At 53.5% G+C, this 26,344-nt stretch overlaps 3 protein-coding genes across 3 annotated transcripts in view; all 3 read left to right on the forward strand.

The window, feature by feature from the left end:
* The window catches only part of LOC104304271 (protocadherin alpha-C2), a 212,461-nt gene that overhangs the window by 33,731 nt on the left and 152,386 nt on the right, over nucleotides 1-26,344 (forward strand). The window lies entirely within an intron of this gene.
* On the forward strand, nucleotides 13,193-19,991 carry LOC128897946 (protocadherin alpha-8-like). Its single transcript, XM_054168594.1, has 3 exons — nucleotides 13,193-15,805; nucleotides 18,698-18,862; nucleotides 19,971-19,991. Exons 1-3 carry the CDS (start codon nucleotides 13,193-13,195, stop codon nucleotides 19,989-19,991), a joined length of 2,799 nt encoding a protein of 932 aa, XP_054024569.1.
* On the forward strand, nucleotides 23,665-26,322 carry LOC128897947 (protocadherin alpha-8-like). Its single transcript, XM_054168595.1, has one exon. The coding sequence runs from the start codon at nucleotides 23,665-23,667 to the stop codon at nucleotides 26,320-26,322; it is 2,658 nt and encodes an 885-aa protein (XP_054024570.1).

The following is a 26,344-nucleotide window of genomic DNA, read 5'->3' on the forward strand; positions in this document are numbered from 1 at the left end:
GATAGCAGGGCCTTAGAATCCTTCATTTAATGATGAACTACGTGAGAAAAAGAAGCCTGATGATCTGATGACCTCTATGTAAAACGTTAAGACAGAGGAGTGTGATGCAAGGTAGGCAATGGTGCTGTGAGTGGCTGAAGTAGGGCCTGGACATGTGGTGTGGAGAGTGTGGCCCTGAGTGGGGCTTTCCTGTGGGAAGTGGAGGTGCCTGGTGGAACTGGAGAATATCTGCTTAGCTGGAGATACCTTTTCCTCTTGAGTGGGACAGAGAACTCCAGTAGAAAACCTCCAGAAGATGCTTTGCATACAGTAGTAATTGCCTTAAGAAATCATACAGATGTGTTACCTTACCTAAAACTCTCTCTGATTCCCCTCTGACAAGACTTGACTCAAGTTGGCATTTGGGATTGAAGGGTTTTCTCTACAAGTGAAGAGACAAAGTCTCCATTGTGGTTCTACCACTGGACTCATTAATGAAAGCCAGGCAGGCATAGTGCACTTTTTTGTATGCTCTTTTTCCAAGTATGGTGTAATCATAAATGGTCAAATAAAGTGCTCAGAAAGAAGAGTGTCCTGCAGCAAGGTAAGTGTAACAAATGGAAGGTTTATGTTTATTTTCCTGTTTCCATTCTCCCCCAGGTTTTGGTTTGTCATTTGTTGACAGAGGTGGTGTGAGAATAAGCTGACCTGATTTGATGGTCCTCTAATATATGAATTTGCAGCTTACAGAATCCCTGAGAATGTTTTTGGAAAAGAAAACAAAACAAAATACCCAAACTAAAACCCAGAAACAAAAGGAACCAAAGCCCCAACAAAGCTGCCCAGAAAACCCCAAACCACATTGTCCTACCCAGTTGATATTATCCATTGCTGTGCAGTGCTCATCGGTGTTTGAGTTGTTCTCTTGCAGCGTGAAATTAATGTTACTGCCATTCAGAGCTGTCCCAACATCACCTCTAGAACCTCCCAGTTCTGCCACATTTCACAGTATCACAGGATGTCAGGGGTTGGAAAGGACCCCTGGAGATCATGGAGTCCAACCCCTCTACCAGAGCAGGACAATAGAACCCAGCACAGATCACACAGGAACATGTCCAGACAGGGCTTGAAAGTCTTCAGAGAAGGAGACGCCACAACCTCTCTGGGGAGCATTTCCTTCTGAAATAGCTGAAGCATTGCCAAGCATGATGGGTCAGCTGCAGAGGCTCTGCTGGACATTGTATGTATGAATATATAGACCATATGGGTGGGGGGCAGGGAATGGGAGGAGGATTATGGTGCTCTCATGGATGGGAAGGGTAAGCAAGAGTTGGATTGAGCCTTGATTGGGAAAGGCAACTTTTGGCATGTCACCAAGGTAAGCATGAGGCAGCCTGGCCACAGAATGTTCTTTTGCAGGATTCTGTCCCAGGCGCCAAGAGCTTGGCGTTGGAGGCCTTCCCCGTATCGAAATAGCATGCAGTGTTGAAATGCCCACAGTGTCTCCTGAGGTTCTGAAGACCTTCTACCACAGACAATCCTTGTGCTGCTGCTTGCCTGATGTAGGGAATGATCTGGTGGAAGTTGGTGAGATAGCAGACTGCTGAATATTGGCTGATGGATATTTTCTTTCTTGGCTGGGAAAGGTTAACACCTGGGAGGGTAGTGTTTCCTGCTGCTGTCCTTGTGTAGTGGTGGGCATTGATGGTAGCTTCCACAACCATTGATGTTTCCATGATGGTTCATTGGTCCTCATCTGATGGGGGTGTTAAGGGCACGTGAGGAGATGGGTGAAATTTTTGTGCTTGCCCTGCTTGTGCTCCTGGCTTCCTCTACTCGTTCACTATACATATTGGCCTTGGTACCAATACTGCAGTGCCCTATCAGACATGGCTCATTCAATGGGTGCATGCACAGACCAAACCCTGCAGAGCAGCACAGCTCTGATGCTCTGTATCAAAACCCCTCCCACCCAGTATATCTTCTGAGTGTTCTCACGCTTCAGCGTTCTCCTGGGGAATAAAATCTGTGTGCACTGGGATCAGAGTTGCCACAGCTCTGATCTCAGATCCTTTCAGAACTCTGTAGTTTTCAGCTCAAATTGTTGAAAAAGCCCAAAATTTTTAGAGTGGAAATTTGTACAGCTGAGAAGAATTTACCAGACAGTGAGCAGCTTTGCATCCATACATATTTCCTTTGCACTGATAACAAGGGAAGATAAGGAAGTTTAAAGGCCTGGGTCATGCTCAGAGTGGACTTTAGAGCTGGGACATGTTCTTGTGGTGGAGCAGTGTCTGGGTATTGTGGCAGCAATGCTTCTAGGGGCATGGAGTATGGCCTGGACACTGGAAGGGTGGCTTTGAATGGGGAAGAGTGTTGCCTGAGGGAAATGAAGATACTGGGTAGAACACAGTCTGTGGTATTGGGAAAAGATTTGAGATTGTCATCTACCTCAGAGATTTCATTTTCAAGGCCTTGGCATAGAGGATACCAGTAGAAAACCTTGAGAAGAAGCCTGATGCACAGAGCTACTTGCTTGGGATCCCCTGGGCATGGAGTTCCTGTATGATACGAAGACATCTGCCATAAATTCCTTTAAAATTTTGCTCTTGAATGCATTCTGTTGGTGATCAAATAGGAGGCTTTTGAGGTTTAGGTTACTCTGTGTGCCCTCTCTAAAGCTCTCCTCTCTCATCTTTCTGCTCCCCCTGCGAGGCAAGGGGAAGAAGTGCTCCATCTGCAAGATGCTGGCTTTGTGGTACAATTCAGTGGAATGAGTTCCTTTAGGTCTTTCACACTTTGGGTTTCTCTTTTCTCCCCTTGTCAGTATTAACTGGAGGAGATACAGCTGGCAGAGTTGTGACCTCTGTCTGGTTGCAAAAGTTTGACCATCAGTGTGGGGGGTGGCTTTTCCTGTCTCCTATGCTGAGGTTGAGAGAATGTCCTTTCAGGCTCCCCTGTTTAGGTATCCTTTCTGCTTTCCCTGTGACAGAAGTGCTTAGAGGAGCACTCTGCAGTGTCCTGGAATTTCCAGGTTTTTGCAAAACATTCAGGTTCCCTAGGAACCTCTGATAATATTGAGGGGAAATATCCCATGAAACCAGTTCTCTTGTACTGAAAAATGTTTCTTTTTCTGAAGAAGCTCCCAGTGATGCTACAGGTAAGTCACTGATACCAGTTGGAAGTTGTATTTGACAGACAGATGTGCTTTAGTTCCTTTTCGGTCATATTGGATTGACCAATTATTTCTTGGATTGCAATGCCTGTAGGTTTGGAGCAGTAAAACACCTCTGCCTCTTCCGGTCCCTTTCATGCTACTTCCAGGCACACTGTGAGCAGGCATCAGGCAGCATGAATTTAGGAGGGTCCCCAGCGTGTTTCTGGGAGCGGGTGGGTTGGGTGTCAAAGGAAATGCTCTTGGCAAAAATGTTGCAGTGTTTCCTTTGTGGCTTTTGTTTTGTCTGTGTGATGTGTGGATCATATTAATGGAGCATAAAGAAAGCAAAAGGAAGGATGGAAGAGATGATAGAGGAGATTACCAGGATGCACACATGATACCCCTCCATTATCAATGGAGGCAAGGACATAGACATCTATGGTACACTAGGATGTTGTTGAAAGCCTGATATAAAGTGGAGATGAAGAGGAAAGAGCTCTTTCTGCTTGGTGGGCGTGATATAAGCACAGAGAAATAATTCGAAATCAAATTGGTAAAGGGAAGAAGAGGAGGAGGGCAGAACAGGGAAGAAAAGAGAAGGAATAAGAGAGCAATGGAGAGAAACAAAAGCAAGGAAGTATCAAGGAAGGAACAGAGAGAAAGAAGATAAAGAAAGGATAAGCGACTTTACCAGCGTGCACACAGATAGGAGGGCATCAAGGGATAAGTAGAGAGGAAAAAGAAAGAAGGAAACAAGCAGTGAAGCAAGGAAGTAATAACGGAGGGAATGTCAACCAGAGTGCAGCAACGTTTCCTCTGCTCGCTGAACGCATTTGGTCCCAAAACAGTCTCTGCCTCAGTTAGAGACACGAGCCCGGGTGCTACTGCCCCGTATTTAGCGCTCATGGCTCCCCCATAGATGATCTCTGTAGTGGCGCCGGAGGGGGCATGGGGAGGTGCAAGCTCGGGTACATCAGAGAGAAGAATGCAAGAATTTGGGAAAGGGGTGAGAACATGAGGGAACGGCAAAGCAAGAACGAAGAGGAAAGGAACAGACGAAAGAAAAAAAGAAAGAGGAAAGAGAAGAAAGCAGAGATGGAAAAAAACACGGAATCAGGAAAAGAAACCTCAGAGGCAGAGAAGAGAAAGGAAGAAAAAATAATGAAACAGAAAAGGAAGGAATCGGTGGAAGCAAGCAGGAAGTAAGCAAAATTAAATGTGGAAGGGACAGAAGAGGAAGCGGAGCAGCACACGGTGGCGCTGCAGGCTCAGAAACGGCAGCAGAGAGAATCGGCGGCTCCGCCCCGGTGCGGCGGAGAGAACGGCTGGGAGCGGGGGGAGGAAGCGGAGCTGGGCCAAGCTAGCAGCAGGAGAGCCGCGGTGTGCGGAAGCCAGCGGAGAGTCTTGCGGAGCCGTGCGGCGGCCGTGAGTGGCGATGGACGCGAGTTGGGGTCCCGCGGTGCGTCTGGTGGTGCTGGTGCGGACGTGGGCGCTGGTGTCGGGGCAGGTGCGGTACTCGGTGCCGGAGGAAGCCAAGGTCGGGACGGTGGTAGGGCGGCTGTGGCAGGAGCTGGGTCTGGAGGCGGGCGATGCGGAGGCGCGGCGGCTGCGAGTGGTGTGGCAGGGCCGGCGGGCGAGCGTGGAGGTGAGCGGGGCGAGCGGGGCGCTGGTGGTGAGCTCGCGGCTGGACCGGGAGGAGCTGTGCGGGAAGAGCGCTCCGTGCTCGCTGCGCCTGGAGGTGCTGCTGGAGCGGCCGCTGCGCGTCTTCCCTGTGGAGCTGGAGGTGACCGACATTAACGACAACGCCCCGCTCTTCCCCGCCGCACGGAAAAACATCAGTTTATCGGAGAATTCCCCACCCGGTTCCCGTTTCCCGCTGGAGGGCGCGTCGGATGCAGATATCGGCGCGAACGCTCAGCTCTCCTACACACTCAGCCCCAGCGAGCATTTCGCTTTGGATTTAGAAAAACTGAATGAAGGAAATACTGTACCCGATCTCGTTCTCAGAAGACCGTTGGATCGGGAGACGGCGCCTGTGCACCAATTGGTGCTGACAGCGAGTGACGAGGGCCGACCGTCTCTGACAGGCACAATGGAGCTGGTGATCACAGTGCTGGATGCCAACGACAACGCCCCGCGGTTCAGTCAGTCGGTGTATAAAGCGCAGCTGCCGGAGAACGCTGCAGAGGGGACCCTGGTGGTGCGAGTGAACGCCACGGATTCGGACGAGGGAAGTAATAGTGAAGTCACCTACAAGGCGACAAATTTCATTCCACCAAGTGGAAAGGACATTATCAGCGTCAATGCACAGACGGGTGAGATCCGACTGACAGGAGCCCTGGACTTCGAAGAAGTCAGCGTGTTTGATTTCCGAATAGAGGCGAGAGACAAAGGGTGGCCCCCACTGTCAGGCCACTGCAAGGTGTTGTTGGAGGTGCTGGACGTGAACGACAACGCGCCCGAGGTGTGGGTGACGTCCCTGTCGGTGCCGGTGCCGGAGGACGCGTCGGTGGGGACGGTGGTGGCGCTGCTGAGCGTGTCGGACCGGGACTCGGGGGCGAACGGGCGAGTGCGGTGCTGGGTGTGGCCGTCGTCGCCGTTCGGTCTGGAGTCGAGGTTCGCGGGGTCGTACTCGCTGGTGCTGCGGGAGGCGCTGGACCGGGAGCGGGTGTCTGCGTACGAGGTGGAGGTGCGTGCGGAGGACGGCGGGCAGCCGGCGCTGCGTGGGAGTCGCGGAGTGCATGTGCCGGTGTCCGACGTGAACGACAACGCGCCGTCGTTCTCGCAGGCCGTGTACACGGTGCTGGCGCGGGAGAACAACGCGGCGGGGGCGGAGCTGGCGCGGCTGTGGGCGCGGGACCCGGACGAGGCGGAGAACGGCCGCGTGAGCTACTCGGTGTGGGAGGGCGGCGCCGGGGGCACGTCGTCAGGCGTCGGGTGGCGTCCTGCGTCGAGCTACGTGTCGGTGGACGCGGAGAGCGGTCGCCTGTGGGCGGTGCAGCCGTTGGACTACGAGGAGCTGCAGGTGCTGCAGTTCGAGGTGCGAGCGGTGGACGCGGGGGAGCCGCCGCTGTTCGGCAACGCCACGGTGCAGCTGTTCGTGGTGGATGAAAACGACAACGCGCCCATGCTGCTGCCTCCCGCGGGCGGCGGCCCGGGGCTGGTTCCGTTTGCCGGTGGTGTTGCCGGGTCGTCGGTAGAGGCAGCGTTGGGTTCGGAGTCAGAGACGGTGTGGGCGTGGGCGAAGTGGGGCGCGCCGGCAGGGCAGGTGGTGGCGAAGATCCGTGCGGTGGACGCGGACTCGGGCTACAACGCGTGGCTGCGGTACGAGGTGTGGGAGCCGCGTGGGAAGGGCCCGTTCCGCGTGGGGCTGTACAGCGGCGAGGTGAGCACGGCGCGGGCGCTGGAGGAGGCGGACGGCCCGCGTCAGAGGCTGGTGATCGTGGTGCGGGACCACGGCGAGCCGTCGCGCTCGGCCACGGCGACGCTGAGCGTGTCGCTGGTGGAGGGCGGCGAGGCGGCGTTGTCGGGCGCGGGGTCGCAGTCTTCGTCGGGGCCGGGTGTGTTGTCGGTGGCGGAGGGTGGTTTGTCGGCAGGCGCCGCTTCGTCGTCGGCCAACGTGTGGCTGGTGGTGGCGATCTGCGCGGTGTCGAGCGTGTTGGTGCTGGCGCTGGTGCTGTACGCGGCGGCGCGCTGTGCACCGCGGGCGGCGGTGCTGTCGGGTCCCGCTCCGGCGACGCTGGTTTGTGCCAGCGAAGTGGGCAGCTGGTCGTACTCGCAGCGGCAGAGCCGGAGCCTGTGCGTGGCGGAGGGCGCGGGCAAGAGCGACCTGATGGTTTTCAGCCCCAACTTGCCGCCTCCGCCTGCGGTCCCCGCTGCCAAGGACACTTCGCAGCCGGAGCCTTCTGCTCTGCTGGACACGGTCAGTGGTTCTCCCTTTCTCGCCTCTTCGCCCTTCCATTCTTGCTTGCCGACATAGTCTGATACACCCCCTCCCTGCTCTCTCCTTCTCATGTGGTGCTGAGTCCTGAGGGCTCTGGGTGTTCGGTGCCTAATGTTCTTTATGTCACCTTTTTCTCTGCTCGCTCCGCCTTAATTTACCTACTCAGCTCTTTCTTTGATGTGCGAATGCGAGGTAAACCCATTGTGATAGCCCTCAGCGGTTACGGTTCACAGCTGAGGTTTGCTCTGGTGGGTGTGAATTTTTCTCCGGTAGAATAACGTCCTTGCCGGTCAGCTTTGTTTCTTTCATCTCTTTTCTTTCTATTCTTGCATGTCCTTTCCCCGCTGTCGCCCTTCTCGCCGCTGAGAGCCGGGCTGAGCCCGCGGACATCTGCGGTCAGTGGTTGCTTGATCGGACCTTTGCCGTTGTTTTCTCCTCCTTAATGGAACTCCTTGGCTCTTGCCGAGAGTGGTAAATACAGATATTTTAACGTCTATTAGAGTTACCATCTGCATCAGAGTTTTTCGTCTGTGGGTGGGAGTTGTCCTGTAGAATGACTTCGATGCCAAGGTCGCTTTTAGGAACAGGAATTTGTGAGGTCTTCTGTTCTCCCTGTTTTGCCCTGTGTTTTTTGAGTGGTGTGGCATAAGCTGACCTGTTTTACTTCTCTTACAATATTTCAATCAACAGCCACGCACAAAGATACAGCGATGCTATTGGTATTATAAATAACAAACAAAATCAAAGACCCCCACTCCGGGAAAACAAACAGAATAAAACGAACCCCCACATTCTCCTACACAGTCAAAGTAACCCCTCACAGTGAGATACCTCTGGATTGTTTTCTCACGGCATTAAATAAGTGCCATTAATATTCAGAGCTGTCCTAACACCGTCTGTATAAAGCGGAAGGATTCTTCTGAACACTGTTTTTTTTTACATTGGGCTCTTACTGATGGAAGGGTTAATAAAAGCTGGCGTGAGCCTTGACGTGTTCCAGGAAACTGTGGCATTTCGTGGATGTGAACGTGTCTGTGGCACTGAACAGGATGTGGTCATTTACTGGTGGGAAGAGTGATCTTGAGCAGCGGGAGGACTTGTCTGTGGGAGCTGGGTGCTTGGGGGTGCCTTAGTATGTTGATAGGACCTTTGCCTCTGCCTTCCCTCCTTGCCAGACCTCCTGGGCTCTTGCTTTCATGGGAGTGGAGGGAAAGAAATTTATTGCTGCACTCAACAGCAGTTCTCCTCATAGGTGATTGAGGCCCCATCCCTGGAGGTGTTTAAGACCAGGCTGGATGAGGCTCTGGCCAGCCTGATCTATTGTGGAGTGTCCCTGCCCATGGCAGAGGTGTTGGAACTAGATGATCCTTGTGGTCCACTCCAACCCTGACTGATACTATGATCTGAGGTTTGCTCTGGTGGGTGTCAGTTGTTTTCCTGTTGAACGACATCATTGCTGACTTCAGTGAAAGGTGCCACAACATCAGCTTTGTGGACCATCCTGTCTGCTTGTGTGTGGCATTTCCAGCCGATCTGTGCTAAAGGAGTGAGAGATTTTCAAGCTGAGGTTGTGACGATCCATCAGGCACTATTCAGTGCAATGTTATTACTGGTGCTGACTGGGGACTCTGCTGGTAACAGCTGTGGCTTCCTATGGAAAACTCCAACTAATCGTAGTTGGTAGAATGAAGTGTTCATACAGAAGACTTTTACACAAGGTAGATATTAGATGCTGGAGTCTTTTTATTTTCCTCCTAACACCACCCCCAGGTTTTGATCCGTTGTTGGCAGACAAGTGGTGACACAATGCAGGTCTGCTTTGGTGTTCTTCTGATACGTGGATCAGCAACCACGTGCTTACAGAAATCTTCCTTTGCAGTAGGGCACTCATCAATCTTTGATTCATTCTCTCATGGTGTGAAATCAAAGCTATTGCCCCTTAGATCTGTCCTGACATTGACATTGTTCCCAAGTCTGCCACATTTCCTTCTGATACAGCAGAAGCATTACCAAATGTGATGGATCAGCTGTGGAGACTGTGCTGGACACAATTCATATGCAGACCACCTGTGTGACTTTATTGGTGCTGTCATTGATGGGAAGGGTCTGCAAAAGCTGGGCTGAGGCTTGAGGTGTGAAAGGCATCTGTGACATATCATGGAGGGGAATGTGGAAGTAGCTCTGAATAGGGTTTGGCCATTTCCTGATATGGAGGGTGAATTTGAGCAGTAGAAAGATTTATCTGAGAGACCTGGAAGTCCTTGGGAAGATCATGGGCCATAAGTGCTTGTCTTGAGAACACACATCCTGGCCTGGAGGTGGATGTTGCATCAAGGAAGGCATGAGGCTGGATGGAAACATTGTTTTCCTGTCTGTGATCCTTTCCCAGGGTCCAAGGTGCTCTGGATCTTGAAATAGTTATGTGGTGTTGAAATGCCCACAGTATCTTTTGAGGTTATGAAGATGTTCCACCAGAGACAGTCCCTTTGGCTGCTGTCTGCCAGATGTAGGAAATGTGCTGGTTATGGGTGGTGAGGTGCAGACTGCTGCATGTTGTCTGATGAAACCCTTGTTTTGGGCAAGGTGTTGTGGGACAGTAGTGCCTCTGTTGGTGTCTTTGTGTAGTGGTGGACATCCACCGTAGCTTCCAGAGCCACTGATGCTGCAATCATGATTCCTTGCTCTGCCTCGGGAAGGATTGTAAGGACATTGATGAAGGGGGTGTTGTTTTGGGGCTCTCAATGTCCCCTCCTTCTACTCTTTCACAGGTGATCTGGGTAGACTTGATGTGTCCTGGTGTCACACATGGCTCTTCTTGATGTGTGCATGTAGCCAGCCCTGCACAGTAGCCCAGCTCTGGTTTTCTCTGGTACAAATTCTCCCGCCCTGTTGATACTGCGAGAGGACTTCTGCTTCAGCATTTGGCGTGGTCTTCATGTGTGGACTGGGATCAGAACTGTCACAGCTCTAATCACAAAATACTGAAGAGCTGTGTCGTGCAGCTCTGTGGTACTTCCACCTGCAATGGCTGAAAAAGCACAAAACATTCACTGTGAGGTTCAGTCACCTAGGAAGACCCTGCCTGATGCTGTGTGGTTTTGCTTCCCTCAGTTCTTTGTCCTGATTGTGAGGGAGATGAGGATGTGCAAAGGCCTGGGTCATGTTCAGAGTGGGGTTTAGAGTGGGGCATGTTGTGGGTGTGGAGCAACCTCTGAGTTTGTGGCACTGAGTAGGGCCTGGGCTAGTGTCATAGGGAGGGTGACTTCTGAGTGGGGAAGAGTCTTGCCTCAGGGAAATGGAGACGCTGGGTCGAAGATGTTCTGTGTCATTGGGGAAGAGCTGTGGAACATGTGCTTAGCTGTGGAGATGCCATGTCCTGTAGTGTGGAAGAGAGGATGCCTGCAGAAAACCTTGAGAAGCAGCCTGGTGCACACACAGGGCATCTGTCCCAACATCCTCTCAGGATTTCCAGAAGTTCTGCTTTTGAAGGTATCTGCCAGACATGCCTTTATTTATTTATTCAGACCTGAAATGTTGGTCAAACAGAAACTTTTCCAAATTTGGATCATTCTACCAGCCTTCTCTCTGTCTCCTCAGTCATGTCTCAGATCTTAGTCTTGGTAGTCAGGGGAAGAAGTGCTCTCTGTATTCAAGATGTTGCCCCCATTTCAGCAAAGTGGAATAGGATCCTTTGGGCTTCTGCCCTTCCCCTTTCATTTCTTTCTTTCTCATCAGCCATGTGTTGATAACTCTCAAAGATACTTAGGCAGTGGAAGTTTTAGAGCTGCCAGGTTGCAGATTTTGGGGCAGTTCCACCAGTATGTGGAAAGGTTTTTCCACTCTCCTGAGCCGAGGCTGATCTTGAAAGAATGTTGCTAGCTTTCAGGTCTCCCTTCTGCTTCCCTCGTGTTTGAAGTGCATACGGGAGCTCTGTACATTGCCCAGAGTTTTTCACCATCTTTGGAGAACATGATTAATTTAATTTATTATTTTTTCCCCATGTCCATCATGCCCTAAAATTGCTGATAAAGTTAAGGGACAATGTCCCCTAAAAGAAATTCCTGGAAACATACCTTTTTCTGAAGGTGTCACCAGTGATGCTAAAGGTAAGTCCATGAATGAAGAGGATGGATTTGAGACAGCTGTACTTCTGTTCCTGATGACTTGTGATAATTTCAGATCAACTGAATGTTGTCTGGATTGGAATGCTTGTAGGTGTGGAGCAGCAAAGCAGCACCGCCCTGCTCTCTTTCCTTACCTGTAGCTTCCAGGCAGAGTGTGAGCAGGTGGCAGCAAGGACAGATGGAGGAGGGACACAATGAAGTTCTTGGAGCAGATATATTTGGTACCGAGAAGATGTTTGGTTTTGTTTTCAGTGAAAATGTTGTGTGTGATCATTGTGGGGTTTCTTTTGGGGGTCTATAACAAGTGAATCATGCTGTTGAGTGAGAAAGGTTCCATGGAAACAAGAGCCCCTTTGTATGGAGGTTCCTTCTGTTATTCTGGCTGAGCATTTTTGCCTGAAAGCAAGCAAGATGTTGACTTTCAGGTGGAAAATGAGGCTGAACGAAGAGCTCATCATCAAGGGACATGGACAATGCTCAGGAGCTGTGGTTGCCCTGTGGTTTTTCAGCCTTCCTGGAGGGTCGTTCTGCTGGGCTGTTGGGTTTGAGTTCCTGAATGACAGGCTTGCCTGCATTGTTTGGAGCCTGTTCTGTATGGATATGGGGTTTGTTCTTGTGTTTTAGAGGGTTGTGGATTTTATTCCTACATAGCAGAGCCATATGATTGCCTTGCTCTGGTATTAGCTGAGTCCTTGAGAGGACTGGAGGCTGAAGGGTGTGGTGTTCATCCTGAAAGGAGTGAGTTGGGACGTGCATGGACTGTAGGCAAGCAGGTAGGTTCTTCCGGGTCCAGAGGGTTGGAAGATGTTAAGAAATATGAGTGAAAGCTCTGACAAAAGGCATTTCCATTCTTCATGGTGAGCAGGGTGTAACTGCTTTAACAACATTTTGGTAAAGGGGAAAATGAAGAGAACGTGGAAGGATGAAACAGAAGAGATAGGGAAGCAAAGACAGTGCACAGCAGAGTGAAAAAGGAAGCAAGAAGAAAAAATGCCTGTCCTTTTGAGCAGGGTGGGTACTTGTGTGAAATAATTTGTCAAGGAAACCAAGAACAGAATAGCCAAGTATGGCTACAGAAGAGAAGGGGAGATAAAGATAGGAGAGAAATTGAAAAAAAAAAAATCAGAAGGAAATAAAGAGGGAAAGGAAAAAGAAAGGAAGTCTATAGAAGTGAAAAGCAAGGCAGGGAGAAAGGAAAGAGAGGAAGAAGAGAAGACAAAGGAGATGACCATCAGGAAGCGACGTCACCTCTGCTCTGTGAACGGAGTAGGTCCCTAACAGTTACGCCTTAAGAACCGCGCTCCGACGTCCCTTGATTAGCGCTGATGGTGCCGGCTTTGATTGCGTCACCCCAATGATAGAGCTGAATGGAGGGACCTTTGAAGATGAAAAGGTGGAAAGAGAAAAGGGCAGTCTACAGTAGGGAACGAGGAAGGGAGAATCCAATGCAGAAGGAACAGGAAACCGAGGAGAAGAAGAAGAAAGGGCAATCAGAAAAGTAAGAAAGAAACGGGACTGAGAAAGACAGGGGAAAAAAAAAAAAAAAAGATAAATAGAAGGAAAAGAAAGAATATTTGCGACCAAAGACAAGACAGTAAGTGAAAAAGAAAGCAAGAAAATGAACAGAGAAAGAAGGAAGGAATGAATACAGTAAGGAAAACAGCAAGTAACGAAAAAAAATGAGAGAAAACCCAAAAGCAAAATACAACTAAAGAGCCGAAGGGCAGGAAGGTCGGTGAGAGAAGATGGGTCGAGCTGGTCCGGCAGGGCTGTCGGTGTCGTTCAGAGTGCGAGGCGGCGGAGCAGCACACGGTGTCGCTGCAGGCTCAGAAACAGCTTTGGAGCTGCTCGGCGGCTCCGCCCCGGTGCGGCGGAGAGCACGGCTGGGAGAACGGGGCGGGGGGAGGCGCCGCGGCGCGGGGCCCGGCAGACAACAGAATCGGTGCTTGAGAGAGGCGGCGGAGAGCCGTGCGGGGCCCGTGAGCGGAGATGGAGGCACGTTGGGGTCCCGCGGTGCGTCTGGTGGTGCTGGTGCGGACGTGGGCGCTGGTGTCGGGGCAGGCGCGGTACTCGGTGCCGGAGGAAGCCAAGGTCGGGACGGTGGTGGGGCGGCTGCCGCAGGAGCTGGGTCTGGAGGCGGGCGATGCGGAGGCGCGGCGGCTGCGAGTGGTGTGGCAGGGCCGGCGGGCGAGCGTGGAGGTGAGCGGGGCGAGCGGGGCGCTGGTGGTGAGCTCGCGGCTGGACCGGGAGGAGCTGTGCGGGAAGAGCGCTCCGTGCTCGCTGCGCCTGGAGGTGCTGCTGGAGCGGCCGCTGCGCGTCTTCCCTGTGGAGCTGGAGGTGACCGACATTAACGACAACGCCCCGCTCTTCCCCGCCGCACGGAAAAACATCAGTTTATCGGAGAATTCCCCACCCGGTTCCCGTTTCCCGCTGGAGGGCGCGTCGGATGCAGATATCGGCGCGAACGCTCAGCTCTCCTACACACTCAGCCCCAGCGAGCATTTCCGACTGGATTTACAGAAATCGAATGAGCGAAACACAGTACCCGATCTTGTTCTAACAAAAGCACTGGACCGGGAGACGGCGCCTGAGCACCGGTTGGTGCTGACGGCGAGTGACGAGGGCCGGCCTTCTCTGACAGGCACAATGGAGCTGGTGATCACAGTGCTGGATGCCAACGACAACGCCCCGCGGTTCAGCCAGTCGGTGTATAAAGCGCAGCTGTTGGAAAATGCTACAGACGGGTCGCTGGTGGTGAGGGTAAATGCCACGGATCCGGACTTGGGAAGCAACAGTGAGGTGACTTACACGGCGACGAATTTCATTCCGCCAAGTGGGAAAGACATTATCAGCGTCAATGCGCAGACGGGTGAGATCCGACTGACAGGAGCCCTGGACTTCGAAGAAGTCAGCGTGTTTGATTTCCGAATAGAGGCGAGAGACAAAGGGTGGCCCCCACTGTCAGGCCACTGCAGCGTGGAGCTAGTGGTGCTGGACGTGAACGACAACGCGCCCGAGGTGTGGGTGACGTCCCTGTCGGTGCCGGTGCCGGAGGACGCGTCGGTGGGGACGGTGGTGGCGCTGCTGAGCGTGTCGGACCGGGACTCGGGGGCGAACGGGCGAGTGCGGTGCTGGGTGTGGCCGTCGTCGCCGTTCGGTCTGGAGTCGAGGTTCGCGGGGTCGTACTCGCTGGTGCTGCGGGAGGCGCTGGACCGGGAGCGGGTGTCTGCGTACGAGGTGGAGGTGCGTGCGGAGGACGGCGGGCAGCCGGCGCTGCGTGCGAAGCGGAGTGTGCATGTGCCGGTGTCTGACGTGAACGACAACGCGCCGTCGTTCTCGCAGGCCGTGTACACGGTGCTGGCGCGGGAGAACAACGCGGCGGGGGCAGAGCTGGCGCGGCTGTGGGCGCGGGACCCGGACGAGGCGGAGAACGGTCGCGTGAGCTACTCGGTGTGGGAAGGCGGCGCCGGGGCCACGTCGTCAGGGGTCGGGTGGCGTCCTGCGTCGAGCTACGTGTCGGTGGACGCGGAGAGCGGTCGCCTGTGGGCGGTGCAGCCGTTGGACTACGAGGAGCTGCAGGTGCTGCAGTTCGAGGTGCGAGCGGTGGACGCGGGGGAGCCGCCGCTGTTCGGCAACGCCACGGTGCAGCTGTTCGTGGTGGACGAGAACGACAACGCGCCGGCGCTGCTGCCGCCCCCGGGCGGTGGTCCGGGGCTGGTTCCTTTTGTGGATGGTGTTGCCGGTTCGTCGGTGGAGGCGGTGGCAGGGTCGGATTCAGAGACGCTGTGGGCGTGGGCGTCGTGGGGCGCGCCGGCAGGGCAGGTGGTGGCGAAGATCCGTGCGGTGGACGCGGACTCGGGCTACAACGCGTGGCTGCGGTACGAGGTGTGGGAGCCGCGTGGGAAGGGCCCGTTCCGCGTGGGGCTGTACAGCGGCGAGGTGAGCACGACGCGGGCGCTGGAGGAGGCGGACGGCCCGCGTCAGAGGCTGGTGATCGTGGTGCGGGACCACGGCGAGCCGTCGCGCTCGGCCACGGCGACGCTGAGCGTGTCGCTGGTGGAGGGCGGCGAGGCGGCGCTGTCGGGCGCGGGGTCGTCTTCGTCGGGGCCGGGTGTGCTGTCGGTGGCGGAGGGCGGCTTGTCGGCGGGCGCGGCTTCGTCGTCGGCCAACGTGTGGCTGGTGGTGGCGATCTGCGCGGTGTCGAGCGTGTTGGTGCTGGCGCTGGTGCTGTACGGGGCGGCGCGCTGTGCGCCGCGGGCGGCGGTGCTGTCGGGTCCCGCTCCGGCGACGCTGGTGTGCGCCAGCGAAGTGGGCAGCTGGTCGTACTCGCAGCGGCAGAGCCGGAGCCTGTGCGTGGCGGAGGGCGCGGGCAAGAGCGACCTGATGGTTTTCAGCCCCAACTTGCCGCCTCCGCCCGCGGTCACCGCGGCCAAGGACACCTCGCAGCAGGAGCCTCCTGTTCTGCTGGATACGGTCAGTGGTTCTCCCTTTGTCATTTCTCTATCCATTCTCCTTCTCTGTTTTCCCCCCAGCCTGAAAATCTCGTTTCTCGTCCTCCTTGGGGGCCCTCGTCCATGGGATACTGGGAGCCTGGATCAGCGCGTAGGACCTGGGGGCGTTCTTATTGGGTGGCTAATGATCTTGATGGCACCTTTGTGTCTGCTCGCTCCGCCTTAATTTACTTACTCAGGTCTTGCCTTGATGTACAAATGGGAGGTACGCCCGTTGTGGCAGCCCTCAGCGTTTACGGTTCACACCTGTGGTTTGCTCTGCTGGGGGTGAATTAAAATGAAGTCATTGCCGGTGACCTTCGTCTCTTTGTGAGAGATGTGTCATCTACAGCTGCGGATTTTTGTGGTGGGTGTGAATTGTTCTCCCTTATAAAGAAATCATTGCTGACAACTTTTGAGAAGCTGTTTCTTGCTGAGGTATGGCTTTTGCACCTGAGCTTGCTGAAGGAGTGCTAGGCTGTGGTGGTATTATCCCCCCCACCACTGTTTAGCTCCTTATTACCATTGCTTATTGCTGCCTGTGCAGAAGGGTCTGCAGCAGTGAGATTGAGGCTTGATGTGGTACAGGAAACTTTAGCGTGTCCTGGGAATGAACGTGGCAGTGGTACTCAGTAGGTCCTGGCCTGGGCACTTGGTGAGAGGAGTCCCTCAGGGATCGGTACCGGCACTGGTGCTGTTTAACCTCTTTGCTGGTGACATGGACAGTGGCACCAAGGTACCTTCAGCAAGTCTGCCGATGACACCAAGCTGTGTGGTGCTGTTAACACGCTGGAAGGGAAGGAATGCCATCCAGAGGGATTTTGACCTGGGGAGGTGGCCCATGCCAACCTCATGAAATTCAACAAGGCAAAGCGCAAGGTCCTACAGCTGGGTTGGGGCAATCCTGAGCACAAATACAGACTGGGTGACAAGTGGAATGAGAGCAGCTCTGCAGAAAAGGATCTGGGGATGATGGTCGATGAGGTGTTTGACGTGAGCTAGCAGTATGCTCTGGTATCCCCAAAAGCATCAAAAGCTGCATCAAAAGATGTGTGGTGAACAAGTCAAGGGAGCTGATTCTTCCCCTCTATTCTGCACTTGTCAGCCCCCACCTGGAGTACTACATCCAGCTCTGGAGCCCCCAACACAAGAAGGAGATGAACCTGCTGGAGAGGGGCCACAGAAGGGCCACAAAAATGCAGCCTCACCAGGGCAGAGTAGAGGGGGAAGAGAACCTCTCTGACCTACTAACCACTTCCCTTCTAATACACCCTGGGATACCAATGGTCTTCTTGGCTGTTAGGGCACATTTCCGGCTCAAGGTCATCCTTCTATCTACCAGGACCCCCACATCCTTCTGGGTTAGTCCCTATAGGTAAGAATCAGGAGTAAAGCCAGCAAGAGTGGTATTGTGGTGGGGATCTGTTATAGACCACCCAACCAGGATGAACAGATAGATGAAATTTTGTATAAACAGTTGAGAGAGGTTTCACAATCACTAACCTTTGTTCTCATGGGGGACTTCAGCTTCCCAGATGTCTGCTGGGAATACAATACAGCAGAAGGAGAGAGAACAGTCTCAAAGGTTCCTGAACTGTGTGGAAGATAACTTCCTGACACAACTGGTGAGGGAGCCAAGCAGGGAAGGTGCCCTGCTGGACCTGCTTCTTCTGAAGAGGGAAGTAAAGGTGGGAGGTGTTCTACGGCACAGCGATCACAAGATGATTGTGTTCTCTATCCTTGGTGAAAGAAAGAGAGGGGTTAGTGCAACTGCCACCTTGGACTTCCCGAGGGCAAACTTTGGCCTGTCCAGGAGACTAATTAACAAAGTCCCTTGGGAGACCACCCTGAAGGATATAGGAGTCCAGGAAGGCTGCACACACAAGAGGAAAATCTTAAAGGCACAGGAGCAGTCTGTCCTCATGTGCTAAAAAAGAATCTGGCCTGGCTGAGTAGGGACCTTTGCCTGGACCTCAAGAACAAAAGGGGAGTCTTTGGCCTTTGGAAGAGGAGACATATAAAGATGTAGTGAAGCTGTACAAGGAGAAAATTAGGAGAGCCAAAGCACAGCTAGAGCTCAACCTAGCTACAGCCATTAAGGATAATAAAAAATGCTTCTATAAATTCATTGACAACAAAAGGAGGACTGGGGGAAAATCTCCATCCTTTTTTGCATGCAGAGGGAAACATAGTGACTAAGGATGAGGAAAAGCTGAAGTGCTCAATGCCTGCTTTGCCTCAGTCTTTAGCACTGGAACTGTCTGTTTGCTGGACAGCTACTCATAAGCTAGGAGACAGGGAGGGGAATCAGAATGAGGCCATCACAATAAATGAGGCAGTGGTCAGTGATCTGCTGTGCCGCTTAGACACACACCAGTCTATGGGGCTGGATGGCCTACACCCAAGGGTGCTGAGGGAGTTGGTAGAGGTGCTCACCAAGCTGCTTTATATTGACCTGAAGTCCTGGCTACCTGAGGAGGTCCCAATGGACTGGAGGATGGCAAATGCAACACCAATCTGTGCTTTACTGGGGATCAGGCTCTGCTTTGGGGTTTTGTGGGTAACTCATGGGGTTGTGCCTTGCTGTTGGGGTTTGTGCCTTGCAGTGCTGTGGCACAGCCTCATCTGCCTTCATATTAAATAAAGCTGTACCTATCAGCACCTGTAGTATGTGTAACTAATTCCTCATCAAAAAGAGCTCACTGGAACAGGGGCCAGATGGGTTATTCATAAAGGTGCTGAAGAAGTTGGCAGACTTGCCATGCTGCTTTCCATTGTTGACCTGAAGTCCTGGCTAACTGGACTGGAGGGTAGTAAATGCAACACCAATCTACAAGAAAGGAAGAAAGGAGGATCTGGGAAACTATAGAGCTGGCAGTGTGACCTTGGTACCAGAGCAGGGCATGCAGCAGGGCATGCAGCAGGGCATCTCAAGTGCCATTACACAACATATAGACAACAACCAGGGGATCAGGCCCAGTCAGCATGGCTTTATGAAGGGCAGGTTCTGCCTGACCTGCCTGATCTCCTATGTCAAGATGACCTGACTGTGGATGAGGGAAAGGCTGTGGATATTGTCTACCTAGACTTTGGAAAAACTTTTGTTTACCACAAAATTCTCATGGACAAACTGGCTGCTCGTGGCTTGGATAAGCACATGGTCTGCTGGGTAAAGCATTGGCTGGGTGGCCAGGCCCAAAGGATGGTGGACAATAGAGTTAAATCTAGCTGGCAGCCGGTCACAAGTGGTGTTCCTTAGGGCTCAGTGTTGGAACCACTTCTGTTTAACATCTTTATTGATGATCTTGATAAGGACACAGAGTATGTCAGCAGTAACTTCACAGATGACTCCAAGTTAGGAGGCAGTGTTGAACTGCACCAGGGTAGAGAGGATCTACAGAGGGAATTTGATAGATTGGATCCATGGCCAACATTAACAGGATGAGTTTCAACAAGGCCAAGTGACAGGTCCTGCACTTGGGCCACAGCAACCTCATGCAATCCTAGAGGCTTGGGGAATCATGTCTGGAAAGCATTTGATTGTGACCTGGGGGTTCTAACCAACAAGGAGCTGAGCATGAGCCATCAGTGTGCCCAAGTGGCCTGGAAAGCTAATGGCATCCTGGCTTGTATTGGAAATCTGATGTCCAGCAGGAGTAGGGAGGAGATTGTCCCCTTGTACTCAGTTCTGGTGAGGCCATACCTTGAGTATTGTGTCCAGTTTTGGGCACCTCAATACAAGAGAAATGTGGAGGTGCTGGAGCCAGTGCAGCAGAGGGCAAGGAAGCTGTGAAGGGCCTGGAGAATAAATCTGATGAAGAGCAACTGAAGGAGCTGGGGATGGTTAGTTTGAAGAAGATGAGGCTAAGGGGAGAGCTCATTGCTCTCTACAACTACCCGAAAGGAGGTTGTAGAGAGGTTGGTGCTAGTCTCTTCTCACAGGTAATTGGCAATAGAACAAGAGAGAATGGCCTCAGACTGTGACAGAGTAAGTTTAGACATTGGGAACAATTTTTTCCCAGTAAGAGTAGTCAGACATTGGAACAGGCTGCCCAGGGGGGTGCTTGGGTCACCATCCCTGGATGTGTTTAAAGGTCATTTAGTTGTGGTGCTTGGGGATACAGTTTAGGGGTGAACACTGCAGAGTAGAGTTGATGGTTGGACTTGACGATCTCAGGGGTGTTTTTCCAACCTGTATGATTCTATGATTTTTCAGGGCATGTAGTGATCAAAGTAATCTTCATGCAGTTGACCTTGTCACTTGTGCACTTGCACAGGTGGCCTTGCTACGTCTATGAGATATGGCTCCTTCTGACGTCTGCAAACCAAACCCTGCACAGCAGCCTAGATGTGGTCTTCTGTGTCACAAATCCTCCCACCCAGCTGACATTGTTCTGCTTCAGCATTTGGTGTGGTTTTCTTGAAGAATAAAATCCATGTAGAAAGGGATTTGAGCTGTTATAGCCCTGAACTCATTTCTTGGAGTACTCCAATATGCAGCTCTGCAGTGTTCCCCTCTGAAAGTGCTGTAAAGGCACAAAATAGTTAGAGTGAAGTTCATGCTGCTGGGAAGAGTCTGCTGGGCATTGAGTTTCTTTGCATCTGTCCATATGTTCTTTGTGGCAAGGATGAGGGAAGCTGAGGATGAGAGAAGGCCTGAGTCATGCTCAGTGCAGGGTTTGGAGCTGGCCAATGTTCCTGCAGAGGAACAGTGTATGGGTATTGTGGTAGTGATGCTTCTACTGGCATGGAATAATGCCTGGGTGTGTGTCACAGCAAGGGTGAAATTCAGGTGGGAAGAGTCTTTCCTGAAAGAAATGGAGATGTGAGGTAGAACATGGTCTGTGTTACAGGGAAAGGGCTGGAGACTGTATGCTAACTTGGAGATCTCATATCCCAGGACTTGGGGGAGAAGATGCCAGTAGAGACCTTTGAAAATGAAACCTGACACACAGAGCTACTTGCTCAGGGTCCTATTCACATCATCTCACCCCTTTGTGCCCTGCAGAGTTCTTGAGTGATGTGAAGAAATCTGTAGGCTGTAGGCTCCTTTACACATTTGCTCTTGAATGCATTCTGGTTTTGGTCAGAGAGTAGGCTTTTGATATTGGAATCACTTTGTGTGCCTTCCCTAAAGCTCCTCAGTCATCTCTCTGGTCATGTTCCTTGCTAGGGAGGGAAAAAAGTGTCCTCTGTGTGCAAGATGTTGGCAAACTCTGCCAGTGGAATGGGCTCCTTCGGTTTTCATCTCTTCACAAACCTTCCTACCTTTTTGGTTTCTCTTGGCAATGTGATGGCAACTGTTGGAGATGCAGACTGCTGAGAGGTTTGAGTGCTTTGCCATCAGCATGCAGGTGGCTTTTCAAGACAAATGTCCCTTAAAACCACTTCTCTTGTCCTGAAAATGTCTGTTGTTCTGAAGAAGCTCCCAGTGATGTTACAGGTAAGTCACTGATAACAATGGAAGATGTGTTTGAGAGACAGATGTACTTTTGTTCCTCTTCAGTCATGCTACCTTCATGTTGGATTGACTGAATGTTGCCTGAGTTGCAATGTCTGTAGGTTTGGAGCAGGAAAGCACCACTCCCTGCTCCCCTTCCTTTCCTGCTGCTTCCAGCCACAGTATGAGCAGATGGCAACTAGCATGGATGGAGGAGGGACCCCAGTGTGTTTCTGGAAGTGGATGGGTTGGTTGTCAAGAGGATGTTCCCACTGAAAAAGTCGTAGTGTTTCCTTCATGGCTTTTATTTGTCTGTGTGATGCATGGATCATGCTAATGAAAGAGATGTATACTGTGGGGACTAAATCCCTTGGATAACAAAGCTCTTGCTGTGTTGCTCTGGGAGAGCTTGACTGTGACAGAAGCAGCAAGAGCTTGGCATTCCCCATGCAGGTGGGAAATGAGTTGGGAAGAACAGATCCTCCTTAAATACATGAAGAATACTATGAAGATGTGCTTGTCCTCTGCTTTTTCAGCCTTCTTGAAGGACTGTATTGCTGGGCTGTGGTGGCTTTGTTTTCCAGCATGAGAGACTCCTCTGAATTGTTTGGACTCATTGGAGCCTGTTTGCATAGTTGTCCAAGTACCTGGGCTTCTAGATTGCAATGGATTCTGTTCTAATGTATCCAGTCTTTGTGATATGGTTGCCTTGCATTTGCTGGGTTCTGGAGAGGACAGTATACGGTATTCTTCCAGAAGGGAGGAAAGAGAAGGTGACAGGGCCATCTGTCTTGCATAGCATAGGCTGAAGGAAAGCAGGAAATTTGTTCTCCATCCAGAAACAAGGAAGATGAAGGGAAGGGGGATAATTCATACCTAAGGGCATTTTTGTGCCTAATGGAAAGTCTGGTGTAGTTATGTGGAAGAGGTGACATGAAAGAGCACAAAAGGTAAATAAAGACTGAACAAATAAGAGATGATGGAGGACATGAAGGCATCTCTGGAAAGAAAAAGGAAGCAAAGTATTAAGATAGAAGGAAGAGAAAGGAAGGAAACAAATGATGATAAGAGATTAGCAACATGCACTGCTGTTACCCATGCGTGGTTAATGGGTTGAGGACCTTGGAATCCTCGGTACCCTAGCATGCTGTTCAATTCCTGATGAAAATGGTGAGAAAGAAGAAAGATCTCGTGCCTGGGAGCATTTCTGTGCTTCATGGAAGGTGTGATGAAATCATGTGGAAAACTTCTCAGAGAGGAGACAAAGCAGAGGAAAACAGTGAAGCAAAAGAGAAGGAGAAGGCAGAACAGGGAAAAGAAAAGGTGGAGAAAGCGGGAAAAGGAGAAAAGGAAGAAGGCTTTCACTGTGCACAGAGGAGTGGGAGAGAAAGAAAGAAAAAAGGGAGGGGAAAAAAGGTAAAGGAAAAATGGAAGGAAAGGAAATAGACAAAGTAAGAATTAAAGGAGGAAAGATGATAAAGAGGAGAATAACAGGAAGAAATAATAAAGGAGATTAGGAGAGAACAGCAGTGTTCTCCAGTCGGTGAATGCAGCTTATCCCTGACAGTCTCCACCCGTTTACAGAGCAGCACTCCGGCGCTGGGGCCGCGTAATTAGTGATGGTACTTCCGACTTTGATGGTTTCTGTCACGGCGCCAGAGAGGACTGGGAACCTGAGAGCGGGGTTAAGGAGGACAGAAGGATGAAAGACTAGGGACTGGCAGAGGAAGAAGGAAAAGGAGAGGAAGACACAAAAGAATAAACAGAAAGGAGAAGAAAGAAGAGGCAGAAGAAAAACAGAAAAGTAGAAAGAGAATCTTAGGAAACAGGGAAGACAAAGCTGAAGAACAACAGTAGAATAAGGAAAGGAAGAAAACTGTGCAAGCAAACAGCAGGTAAGGAAATGTGGAAGGGACAGAAAACGGATTGAAAAAAAAATGAAGAAAAAGAGGAAAGGGGAAGAAGATCGGAGAGAAGACATGAGCCAGATGTCAGCTCAGGTGCAAGGATCTAATCTCTGGTTGCTGATACAGTTGCTCCCTAATAGCTTCTGCCATGGTTAGAGACCTGCACTTCGGCACTGATGCCTTGGGATTAGCTCGGATGCCTCTGTCTGAATGTCAGGAAGAAGAAAAGATGGAATTTGAGTAAGTGAAAAAACAAGCAAGTAGGGTGAAAAAAACCAAACAAACAAAAAAAGAAAAGAAAAAAGAAAAAAAAAAAAAAAAAGAAGGGGTGGGGGCGGAAGGAAAACTAGTAGTAGAAAGAACTGAAGGGGAAGAAGATCGGTGAGCAGAGCTGAGCCGGCAGGGTCGGTGGCGAGGAGCGTGCGACGCGGCGGAGCAGCACACGGTGTCGCTGCAGGCTCAGAAACAGCTTTGGAGCTGCTCGGCGGCTCCGCCCTGGTGCGGCGGAGAGCACGGCTGGGAGAACGGGGAGAGGGGGGAGGCGCCGCGGTGCGGGGTCGGGAAGGAAGCAGAGCCAGTGGTTGAGGGAGGCGGCGGAGAGCCGTGCGGAGACCGTGAGCGGCGATGGACGCGCGATGGGGTCCCGCGGTGCGTCTGGTGGTGCTGGTGCGGACGTGGGCGCTGGTGTCGGGGCAGGTGCGGTACTCGGTGCCGGAGGAAGCCAAGGTCGGGACGGTGGTGGGGCGGCTGTGGCAGGAGCTGGGTCTGGAGGCGGGCGATGCGGAGGCGCGGCGGCTGCGAGTGGTGTGGCAGGGCCGGCGGGCGAGCGTGGAGGTGAGCGGGGCGAGCGGGGCGCTGGTGGTGAGCTCGCGGCTGGACCGGGAGGAGCTGTGCGGGAAGAGCGCTCCGTGCTCGCTGCGCCTGGAGGTGCTGCTGGAGCGGCCGCTGCGCGTCTTCCCTGTGGAGCTGGAGGTGACCGACATTAACGACAACGCCCCGCTCTTCCCCGCCGCACGGAAAAACATCAGCATCGCGGAGCTGTCGCTGCCGGGTTCCCGTTTCCCGCTGGAGGGCGCGTCGGATGCAGATATCGGCGCGAACGCTCAGCTCTCCTACACACTCAGCCCCAGCGAGCATTTCCGATTTGATTTAGAAAGGTCGGATGAGGGAAATATCGTACCCGATCTTGTTCTAACGAAAGCTCTGGACCGGGAGACGGCGCCTGTGCACCGGTTGGTGCTGACGGCGAGTGACGGGGGCCGGCCTTCTCTGACAGGCACAATGGAGTTGGTGATCTCTGTGGAGGATGCGAACGACAACGCCCCGCAGTTCAACCAGTCGGTGTATAAAGCGAAACTGACAGAGGACGCCACAGAGGGCACATTGGTGGCTCGGGTTAACGCCACGGATCCAGACTTGGGAAGTAACAGTGAGATAACATACAAGACGACCAACTTCTTTCCTCCTAGTGGAAGAGATGTGATTAGTCTCAATGCGCAGACGGGTGAGATCCGACTGACAGGATCTCTGGACTTCGAAGACGTCAGTGTGTTTGATTTCCGAATAGAGGCGAGAGACAAAGGCACTCCCTCACTGTCGGGTCACTGCAAAGTGTTGTTGGAAGTTCTGGACGTGAACGACAACGCGCCCGAGGTGTGGGTGACGTCCCTGTCGGTGCCGGTGCCGGAGGACGCGTCGGTGGGGACGGTGGTGGCGCTGCTGAGCGTGTCGGACCGGGACTCGGGGGCGAACGGGCGAGTGCGGTGCTGGGTGTGGCCGTCGTCGCCGTTCGGTCTGGAGTCGAGGTTCGCGGGGTCGTACTCGCTGGTGCTGCGGGAGGCACTGGACCGGGAGCGGGTGTCTGCGTACGAGGTGGAGGTGCGTGCGGAGGACGGCGGGCAGCCGGCGCTGCGTGGGAGTCGCGGAGTGCATGTGCCGGTGTCCGACGTGAACGACAACGCGCCGTCGTTCTCGCAGGCCGTGTACACGGTGCTGGCGCGGGAGAACAACGCGGCGGGGGCGGAGCTGGCGCGGCTGTGGGCGCGGGACCCGGACGAGGCGGAGAACGGCCGCGTGAGCTACTCGGTGTGGGAGGGCGGCGCCGGGGCCACGTCGTCAGGCGGTGGATGGCGTCCTGCGTCGAGCTACGTGTCGGTGGACGCGGAGAGCGGTCGTCTGTGGGCGGTGCAGCCGTTGGACTACGAGGAGCTGCAGGTGCTGCAGTTCGAGGTGCGAGCGGTGGACGCGGGGGAGCCGCCGCTGTTCGGCAACGCCACGGTGCAGCTGTTCGTGGTGGACGAGAACGACAACGCGCCGACGCTGTTACCGCCCCCGGGCGGCGGTCCGGGGCTGGTTCCGTTTGCGGGTGGTGTTGCCGGGTCGTCGGTAGAGGCAGCGTTGGGTTCGGAGTCAGAGACGGTGTGGGCGTGGGCGTCGTGGGGAGCGCCGGCAGGGCAGGTGGTGGCGAAGATCCGTGCGGTGGACGCGGACTCGGGCTACAACGCGTGGCTGCGGTACGAGGTGTGGGAGCCGCGTGGGAAGGGCCCGTTCCGCGTGGGGCTGTACAGCGGCGAGGTGAGCACGGCGCGGGCGCTGGAGGAGGCGGACGGCCCGCGTCAGAGGCTGGTGATCGTGGTGCGGGACCACGGCGAGCCGTCGCGCTCGGCCACGGCGACGCTGAGCGTGTCGCTGGTGGAGGGCGGCGAGGCGGCGCTGTCGGGCGCGGGGTCGTCGTCTTCGTCGGGACCGGGTGTGCTGCTGCCGGCGGAGGGCGGCTTGGCGGGCGCGGCTTCGTCGTCGGCCAACGTGTGGCTGGTGGTTGCTATCTGCGCGGTGTCGAGCGTGTTGGTGCTGGCACTGGTGCTGTACGGGGCGGCGCGCTGTGCACCGCGGGCGGCGGTGCTGTCGGGTCCCGCTCCGGCGACGCTGGTGTGCGCCAGCGAAGTGGGCAGCTGGTCGTACTCTCAGCGGCAGAGCCGGAGCCTGTGCGTGGCGGAGGGCGCGGGCAAGAGCGACCTGATGGTTTTCAGCCCCAACTTGCCGCCTCCGCCTGCAGTCCCCGCGGCCAAGGACACCTCTCAGCCGGAGCCGTCCGCTCTGCTGGATACGGTCAGTGGCTCTCCCTGTCTCACCTCGCCACCCACCTTTTTTTCGTTGCCACAACAGCCTGAAGCTCCCCTTTCCCGCCCTTGCCCTACTCCGGTTCTCTCGAGGCAGGGTCCTATCAGGAGCCGGCCTGAGCCCGTGGGTCCTGCGTACTCTGGGTGCTTGGTGGGTACTTAACAATCTTGATTGCAACCTCCCT

Source organism: Dryobates pubescens, chromosome 16 (genome assembly GCF_014839835.1).
Source record: "Dryobates pubescens isolate bDryPub1 chromosome 16, bDryPub1.pri, whole genome shotgun sequence".
NCBI lineage: Eukaryota > Metazoa > Chordata > Aves > Piciformes > Picidae > Dryobates > Dryobates pubescens.